Below are 10157 nucleotides of genomic sequence, written 5' to 3' on the forward strand. Positions count from 1 at the left end.
GTCACCGTGAGTCGTGGGTCGGCCTGCAGCAGGGAGGGGGTGTGGGCAACGGTCCTGGCGAGGTCAGGCCCGAGGCCTCCGGTTCCGGGCACTGGGAAGCGGCCTTGGCTTCCCCTGACACTGGCCAGGCCCCAAAACCAGAGTCCACGGTGAGACCCTGCAACGTAAACAGAGGAAGTGGGGGCGATTAGCGGGCTGACGCCAATGCATTCTGGGATTTATAGTATTAGCTGTGCATGCGCTATACTGGCGCGGCGGCCAGCGGGCCACCTATAATACATTTTTGAAATGATCTTCCGGGCCAAATATTTGGCCCGCAGGCTAGAGTTTGACATGTGTGCCCCGCCCCCCCCCACCATCGTTATGATCTACAAGGATCTTTGTCTGAAGAAGACTCGCAAAATTCTTAAGGACCTCGACTACCCACAAACAGTATATTTTACCTGCTCCCAACAGGGAGGAGATACAGGAGTATCAGAGCTAGAGCCACCAGACTGAGAAACAGCTTCTTCCCTCAACCAGTGAGAATGCGGAATAATCAATGAACTGCTCATACAAACCCTTCAAGACTCTACTATTTATTAAATAATATCTTTAATTTTATATATCTCTATATGTACCACATATGGAATTCTTTGTAAATATATGTGCTATGTCTGAATGTGTGTTTCAATGTTTTTAAATGGAAGACTGGAGAATAGTGTATTGTCGGATGATAATAATAAATGCATTGGCTTAAAGTCATTGGTGGAAGGATTTGAGGGAAATTGGGAAGAAACTTTGTATCCAAAGAAGATCATGGTGGAATTCCAGAATTTAGGATGACAGTGGCCCAGCAATTGAGCATCAGAAAGCCCGAAATATTTATCAATTTCTCCCTATACAAATGTGTGGGTTTAGTGTTTCCAGCATCTTCTGTTTCATTAGACACAAAATTTCCACTCCGTAAATGGTTATATGGTTACAAAACAAGACAAGGACCCAGGGAGATACTTGATTTCACATGGTAAATGTAAAGGCTGTGACCCAACCAATCCAACAGCAGGTCCAGCATTACACGGGTCAAGTGAGCTGTTTCTTGTATCAGAGTGGAGGCTCCGTGGGGACTGAATCAAACCAACTCTTCAAACCAACTCTTGCAAAGTGACCAGCCTGATTGCAGCTCACATTTAATCCTTCCTCGCTGTGATCTGAGTATGTTTTGTCAGAGATTGCAACAAAAGCTCTCACTCACTGCGCATCTGCTTGGGTGACTCAATATCACTGTTTAATAAAGTCCCCATTATCTAGAATTCAAGCAATTGGCAAAAAAAATTGTGGAAAATAAATAGGTAAAGAATATGGAAATTTAAAATAGGCACCCCCTAGCGGTCAGTTTGCCAATCCGCACAACACACAATTTCATGCAACTGGAAAATTCATTTGTCCAGCATCTACCAATCCCCATTGGTGCTGGAAACCGTGGGTTTTTACTGTCTATGGAAATGAGCTAAGTTAAAAGAGCTGTAGCCGTCCTTTATATAGTGCTGGTCAGAAACTCCTGGCCCTTGATGACTTGGCTAAATAGAAACAGGAAGGACAAACATTAAAAAAGGCAGAAAATCTGTTCTTTAGAAGAATTTGTTTACTAACTCATCCCCTGTGGTTCACTTCCTGTGTAGGTAACAAATGGATTTGAGCTCTACATGTGTTTTACTCCACTGGGAACCAAAGCAGCAGCAGCAAATGCTATCACCAAACTGATGAAGTGGATCAGAAAGGAAGAAGACAAGCTTTTCATTCTCAACCCAGTGACATACTGACACTGTCTGCCCTGACCGTCTCCCTCACAAGCTGCAGAGAAAACCACGGTGGACTGGCTGCTGAGATCATGGTGTGCCAAGTAGTTTGAAAGCTGACAGGCCTTCCAGCTGGTTTTAACACCAAGAGTGAGGAACATGCTGTTAATTGTTTGTTTAAGAAAAAAACACTATTTTCATTTCAAAAGCTTTCCCGTTTCATTTCAAAACTTCTCATCTTCGTCTCCAGTGCTAAATTGTGTGGGTATATTTGTATTAGTAGAGCAATAAATAAACCCATAGGACCCAAAGCACTGATAGAAAATGGTCAGTGTTTGAAATTGGTGAGGGATCGTGCACCTCACCAGGAGTGAAAAATCAACCATTGGAGCTTGATTCGTTTATCGCAAATAGGAGTCTCCATTTAAAAAAAAACTACATGAAATATTGTTCAAAACAACAAATGGGTTTGCTTCTAGTTTGATACTTGAGTATGCAGCTCTTCAGTCCTGAGCATAAGGATTCTGACTCCAGTCTTGTACCAAAGACTGCTGCACCCTGTCTTGGATGTTAAGGATCTCAAGGCCTTTGGGAAGAGAGGAATCTTGGCCAGTTTGTCTCACAATTAGCGTCATAACATGATAGGCGATCTATTCTTTGTCACATTACAGTTCATAGGATTGTGCTGTTGAAGCTGACTGCCATCTTTTGTCCCTGATAGCAGACACTACTTTTAACAAAGGTATTTCAAAGATTTTGTGGTATCCTTCGATTGTCAGAAATGATATAGAAAGTACACTAAACTGTCCTGTACCCTGATGTGGATTTTGATATGTGTGGACTCTTTTGTTATACAAATGAGCTTTATCACCTTGAGAAGCCTCTGGTGGGGGAAGTGTAAACGCTGAAACGTTTGGAGTTCCCCAGATCTTGAATCTTTAGAGCATTTCTGGTTACAAAACTGATTGAAGTTTCCGTTGATTTGAATTAAGAGAAAACCAAACTAGCTGACCTGGATTTGTGACACTTCTAGTCAAATTCCCATCTTTAATCTGTGCTCTAAGAGGGAATGTCACCTCAAGTGGAGAAAATGGCAAAGACGTAGCCAGTGGGCTCTACTGGCTTCCATTTCTATTGCTTCTTTAATGGTAAAATGTTCACGGGAGGGTTTCCAAGATTTAGTATACAAGTGACAGAGGCAGACAACAAAAAACTTGGATCAAGAAGTTGATTTTAAGGAGCTCCTTAAAGAAGGGGATGGAAGTGGTCAGGTTTAGGGAATTAATTACAGGACTGAGATCTTTAGGGGCTGAAGACACAGCTGCCAGTGGTGATGCTTTTAAAATTGGGCATTATAAAACCCAGGCAATTGTGCAGGTATCTTGCAGGGTGGCAATAATGAATATGGGAGGAGCTGCATTCTAATGTGCTTCTTCAAAGCTTTTAGTTTTTATACCATGTCTGCTCAGAGGTGGCTTTTTTTTCTCATTCAGCTGTCCATGGCATTATTCCAACAGGCTATTATCAATTTGTCTGATACGTTACCTATTCCTCTCCACCCCACAGAAGTATGTCCTGACTGTGACATGAGATTGGTGTTGATAAGTAGCACTGGACACTGTGGCCACAGAGCCTGTTTTTGTACTGTATGATTGCGATACTCAAATCTCTATCTACTTAACCTATTCTCCTGCCCTTTCCTCATCTATTTCCTTATGTCTTTTTTGAATATCTTGCTTTAATATAAATATCCAGTGTTTTAATATGCTTTGCATTGCAAAGTGAAACAAAGCTTATTATGTTTGCATTAAGTATCCTGCCTCCCACGCAGTTTACTACAGAGTAGAGCAGAAGGAAGTCACACGATAGGCTGGCAAGAGGAAGGGCCAATAGACTGGCAGTCATTGAGACCACACAATGCCAAATTACAATCTGCTTCAAATTACTATATAATCTATTTCAAATAGCCCTTGTGATTGTGTTTTGAAAACTGCTCACAAGCAGGAGGTCCACTGAGGACGTGTAGGTGCAATGTCGTGACGCTCAGTCTAGTCTAAGAATGATTAGGCAAAGGTGTCTTGGGGAGGAGCAATTAAACCAGATCCCTGATGTTGCATCTCGATGTACAGGCTTTCCATCTACATGGAGTTATTGTTTGTTTGATACCAAATGGTATTACTGGTTCTTGATTAATTCTCCATTTGTTCCTGGAGATGAGTAAAGATGGCTGACCTTAATTTTATCTATTTTTCAATTATATCATTTGGAAACTGAGCCCTTTCATTACGTTTTGCTCCTGGAGTGTTTGTGTGTAAAGGTCTATTTGTGTGTGCTTTTGGAGTGTTAAGTTTGAGTAGTGTATATTCAAGCCAATGAAGAAAAAGCACAGAAATGCTAGAGGAACTCAGCAGATCTTGCAGTGTCCATAGGAGGTAAAGATATATAAATGACATTTCAGGTCTGAACCCTTCTTCAAGGTGTGAGCAGAAAGCAGGCCTGAATGAAAAGGCTGGGGAAGAAGAGAGGAAAGGGCTGGAGGGTGGGGAGAAGACTGGGGGAAGAGCAAGGAGCACAGGCCCACAGACAAATGGTGATAATTGGCAAGTTTCTTTTTGTCTGTGGGCCTCTGCTTCACCCCCTTCCCTCCAACCCAACCCAACCCCCCCCCACCTTTTCCTCCCTTCTCGCCCAGCCTTTTTATTTGGGCCTGCTTTCTGCTCATACCTTGAAGAAGGGCACAGGCCTGAAATGTCAGTTATCTTTACCTCCCGTGGACGCTGTGTAACATAATGAGTTCTCCCAGTATTACTACAATTACAGCTTCTGCAGGCTTTTGTGTTTCACTTCATGCAAATGAATGTGCTTTGACCTAAGATCGTTCCCACGTTCTCTTATTAAAAATGCCAGAACAATCCCTCCCATTTATTTTATTTCTGTAAAGGTTGCCATTTGAGGCCTTTTCCTGGAGATTTATGGTAGTGGGGCCTGAGGATTTAATAAGAGCATGGAGACAGAATGAAATAGAGGGATTACGCATTGTCCTAAAGCAGATTGCCAACACTTGGTTCACTCTTCTTTGGGTACTCTGGCCAGACTGGATGGGCACTAATGGATGTTATTGAACCAGGTTTGTATTACAGAAACAATTTTTAATTTAAAATTTCTAGATTGATTTAAGTACTTGAATTGCCTCGGTGGGATTTGAACTCGTATTTTTGATTCAATGAATTAGTAACTTGTCCATTATGCTATGGTATCCCATAAAATGAGGAGCTCAAGAAGGCAGCAACCTAATCGGGCAAATGGTCAGGGAATTCTTTATTGTTTGCAGGTTTTGTTCCTTTGTGGGCATATTTGCCCTTGCTACCCATTTTGGTGGGGAAGGGGGAGTGGTGGGGGGGGGGAATAGTGGGTGGGGGAGTGGTGGGGGGGGGGAATAGTGGGTGGGTGAGGGTTGAGAGTGTGGTGCTGTAGAAGTTGGAGGATAGGAGGGAGAGGGTGGTTATTTGATCGTGCATCTTTCCAGTGCTACAAAACACAGGGATTTAAAAACCTTGTAGCAGGTTGCCAGCTTGGTGAAAGCTTCAATTTAGTGAAAGCAGGCATTGATTGAAGGGTAGGGGAGAAGAAGTACACACTAATAGGAAAATTATCAGGTCTTAAATATAATGATGGGGAAAAGCTAAATGCACATCACCCATAACTATGCTATTCTGTCGAAGTTCATTCTTTAATTGACGTGTTTTTACAGGCAGAGTGGAATTCATTGCCTGTAAGATTGGTGGAAACAGAATAATCACTGCCTTCAGAGCAGAATTGGATAGGCACTTGAGAGAGCAGGAAAATGGAATTGAGCAGATCTTGTGTTAGCACTATCGACTCCTTTTGTGCCTTGACAATTCTGTGATTCTAGGCCCACCAACTGTACTGCATTGGAAGTGGAAGCAAGTGTCTGTCTTATAAAGGTGAGCATTAATATAAAACTGAGTTTGGGGAGACTAAGTACCATGAACAGCTACTTTTGTGGGAGGAAGATTTGCAAGTGGGGAGAAAATACTCAAGAATTGATTAAGTGTTCCTGAAACGAAGGGGTTTCCTTCCATTACAGTTTTAATGCCTTTTGAGTTTTCAACCCAACAAGCGCCAAATGTGATTGTTCCAAGATATGGAGTCGGACTTCGTTCATGAGTTTGGATTAACGAATTGCTGGAGTCAGACTTGCTTCAGGAATGATCTGTCTGGTCTTTGGTTTATAGGTTGTTGGGATGTGCCATCTGTTAAAACAATCAACTGCTCACTGTCACCCCACTGATAGTGAGATGGACAGGGTGGTCTGTCATTTTTATCTCAAGTACCTCCCGGCCAGAGGTACAGCAGTGGTATGTGACCCAGAAGTCTAGACCAGTTATAAAACAAAATCTTGTCAAGGGTTATACATCTCTCTTGGCAAGGGTTATACATCTCTTCTATGCTCCCATTGATGCAATGGTCATCAAGTGCAGCCACCGTAAATCTGTACCACACAAAAGCTGCAGATGCTGGAATATTGAAGTTCTGAGAGAAGTCTTTGCTTTACTTTCCAAAGTTGCACCAGTTCTGAGCAACAGGGACTTCAGGAAAATAAACCAAGTTCTCCCAACCCTGCATAACGTTTCTGATAATTACTTGCATGCTTCATCAGATGGAAAATACTCCTCTGATTTTGGGATGGTGGGATGGAGTTTCTGGGGAAGCTTTACAGAATTGTATTCTAAAACTGGATGCCTGCAGATTAATACAAAAGCAAGGCAATTGCTTCAGAGAAATTTAGTGATAGTTTTGAATCTGTGTTATCAATCACAGACACCTACAAAATCAATTGTGATTAGTAGCCAGGGAAATTAAGCGATCACCTAAATTCACACTGGCTAAGATATTGGTGCAGTGTGCAGCTTCGTAAAACTCAGCTGTATTGGCTGACCTCGTCAAGAAACGATGGTCTTGTTTCACGGCTCTCTGCCACCACTTGACAAAAGTGTGACAATTTAGTGGTGGGTTCAAGTTGGCTTCATTTGAAATCGGAAATTGGAGCCTGAAAGATTTAATGCTGACTGTAAAGATTTTTTTTTGTTGACTGACATAATTTAATCTTCAATTACAAATGTTTGATGATTGATGTAAAACTGATTCAGGTAGGATGTGTAATGGTGGGACCTGATTTTGTCATAAGCTATTAAAAACATGCTTTTGTTGGTATTGTTCTTGTATACTTTTATTTGCATGTTGATTAATACAAAGGTATATAAAATATAGTAAGTGAATAGAATCATTCTGAGGTTCATTAGTCTGCTACTAAAATTGGAGTGAGACAATGCTCCCTCTAGTGGCAAATAAATTTAAATAGAATGAAAAACTCAATGCTGAAAATCATTTTAATCAAACATGGAAATAAATTTACTATTTTCCTTAAAATTTCTAATTACTGCTTTTCAGTGGAAAATGGGGAAAAACAGTTGTAATTTGAATGAAATATTGATAGTAAATGAATTTTACCATCAATTATTTTGCAAATATTGTATAATTCAACTTCATTTGCGATTCTTTGGGTACTACTAGTTGATTGAAAAATAATTAGAGTCAAGTTGATTTAATTTGATCGGGGTTATCAAGATGCCATAACATTTGAATCATGACGTACAAACCTGAACTTGTCTCATACAACAGGTCAATAATGGCAAGGTAGCATCTTTTGGATTGGCTTGCACGGGTGTAAGTGAGCATCTAATACACAAGTTTGCCCACGAATCTGGAATATTTCCCAAATCTATGCAATTTACCATTCAGAGATAAATGTTTATCTCCTTTACTACTGCATTGTTACATAATGTAGGACAGTACAAAGATACATGTCTGTCCATGATCTACCAGACTGAGACCACCTGCAGACTGGAGGAACAATACCTCACCTTCCAAATGGGTGGCATTAGCATTGACTTCTCCTGTTTCTGTTAGCCCCCTCCTCGCATCTGCAAAGTCTCTGTCTCCCTTCCTCCAGGTCTGCATTCACAGAGCCACCCCCCAGCCCCCTGATCAATTCCCACCTTGCCTCTTCTGACCTATCCATATGCAATTATTACCTGTTGCCCTGTGTTCCTCCCCCTGCCCTTTCTTCCCTCCTTCCCCAGCCTTTTTATTTAGGAGCTGGCCTGCTTTTGCTGATACCTTGACTCAGGGCTCAGGCCCAAAACATTGTTTATATATCTTTGCCTCCTATGGGCACTGTGAGACCTGCTGACTTCCTCCAGCATCTCTTGTGTTTTTACTATAATCACTGCAGGCTTTTGTGTTTCACTTTAGGTTCACACAGGGACAGCATTCTGCTGATCATTGTAGCCCGATTCCACCAGAACCAAATGAGAGCTGTGTCTGGGGAGACCACCTCAAAACAAATGCCCACTTTGATCTCAGATCCTTGCGGTCTGTTAGTGGATGTCGTACAGGAGAGGTCCGCTGCAGGCCATGGCCAGTGAGGTCTGGAGCTCTGGCAGTGCGAGGGTGAGTTGCCGCTGATATCTCCGCAATGAGGTGAGGGTGGTGCATAGGATCATCTGGAGAAGCGGTGAGAGCAGCAGTCATTGCTGTGCAGGTACCTCAGATCCTTGTGCACGTACCCCAGCTCTGACCTCACTGGGACAGATTTTCGTTGGAGCATTCAACAGAGGATTGAGAGAGAGAGAGAGAGAACAATGCAGACATATAGTCAGTGGATATTGTTAATAATTACCATTTAATAATTAGCAAGCATTATATTTCATTTATTTCTATTTTATCTTCAATTAACATCACAGAGGTCCCACTCACAAAACATTAATCAGCATTTGAAATCACCAGGACAAAACTATCAATAAAGATGGCTGGTGTATTTGAAAGGCAATGGCCCTATGTGTATACGGTCTGCAGCCACTTGACACATTACTTTTTGTTCTACCTTGCTTCCTGTAATTCTCCTTTTTCCTCTGTTTCTGTTGCATTTGCAGACAGGTACTTCTGAAATGTCTTCTCTCTAACTGAGCTGTGGCTTTCCTTCTTTCACTGTTAAGAAAGCTCTTGACTGCATCACATCCATTTCCTGCATCTCTGTTCTCACCTGCTCTAACATCGTGGACAGAACAAAGATAGAGTTCCCTTGATCTGGTCCTTCCATTCCACCACATCCTCTGTAATTTCCACCATCTTCAAAGAGATTCCACCACCTGGCAGATCTTTCCCTTTTGTCCCCTTTCAGCATTTTGCATAGGCTGTTCTCTTTGCGATTCCTCAATTCACCTTTCCACCTCTTTTTACAGCACTTTCCCTGGCAACTGCAGCAGACTGCTTCATGTCTTACCAGCCTGGGACATAGTAAGTGAATCAATGCAACAAGAAAGTCTGTGGATCCTGTGATTGTAGTTAATACACAAGTGCTGGATGAAATTCAGCAGGTCTTACAGCATCCATGGTGTGGTGATTGGGAATTAGTGATCCTTCTGACCACTAGAGGGCATCAGAGATGGAATGTTCCACCTTGAGTTAGATGCAAAATGGGTTGTGAGTTGTTAATAAAACAAATAATACAAGAGAACCTAAGTTTCTTTCTTACAATAAAAGAAACATCATATGGTACCAAGAGTTGGTATCAGCAAAAGACATGGAAAGTGAGAAGTCACCTGACACTGTGAATTGGACTGGGAATATTGACCATGAGCAGCGATTGTTCAAACAACGATTAATGCTTTATCTGCAAGCCATTGGACTGTATAGCAAACCAGATGCATGGAAGTTTGCACTGCTACTTAGCGTGGTGGGACCTCGAGAACTAGAGGTTTTCAACACATTTGTTTTTGCCGAGGCAGATGACCAGGGAAACTTTGACAAGGTTATCAAGATGTTTGATGAACACTACTCATGAAAGAAAAATGAAGTGTTCGAGAGGTACATGCTTCATTCACGCATGCAGCTGATACTTTTTTAATGAACTTGAAATTGAAAGCAAAAATGCAATTTTGGATTGCTGTATGATTCGTTGATCCATGATCAAATTGTGTTTGGAATTATTGACAAGAAAGTAAGAAAGAGGTTGCTATGAGAGCTGGAGCTGTGAAGATGTGCCATGCCAGTGAATTATCTCTGCAGCATGCAAAAAAGTTGGGTGAGAGTGAAAGAGCTGGTGAAAATAAAGATACATCTATAACTACAGTGTCTGGATGTACACATAAACAGAGAATGAGACATGGGAAATAGCAAAAAGATGGAGAGACATTCAATTGTAAATGATGTGGCACCCAACATGCATAAAACAATGCACAGCCTATGGAAAAGTGTGTAATAAGGGCAAAAGACAGAATCAGTAAGCAAAACAAT

At 41.7% G+C, this 10157-nt stretch overlaps 1 protein-coding gene across 3 annotated transcripts in view; it reads left to right on the forward strand.

Annotated features, from left to right (window-relative positions):
- The window catches only part of mon1a (MON1 secretory trafficking family member A), a 51008-nt gene extending 43995 nt beyond the window's left edge, over window positions 1-7013 (forward strand). For 2 of the 3 annotated variants that reach the window (XM_069936566.1, XM_069936565.1), the window contains one exon: window positions 1662-4692. In XM_069936566.1, coding sequence (XP_069792667.1) covers window positions 1662-1802 — 141 coding nt within the window. In that variant the 3' untranslated portion in view covers window positions 1803-4692. Of the gene's footprint in view, window positions 1-1661; window positions 4693-5529 lie in introns of those variants that run through there. The other variant, XR_011357293.1, reaches the window with a different exon arrangement.
- Window positions 7014-10157: the final 3144 nt, after the last annotated feature.

The sequence above is a fragment of the Narcine bancroftii genome, chromosome 5 (genome assembly GCF_036971445.1).
Source record: "Narcine bancroftii isolate sNarBan1 chromosome 5, sNarBan1.hap1, whole genome shotgun sequence".
NCBI classification, from domain to species: Eukaryota; Metazoa; Chordata; class Chondrichthyes; order Torpediniformes; family Narcinidae; genus Narcine; species Narcine bancroftii.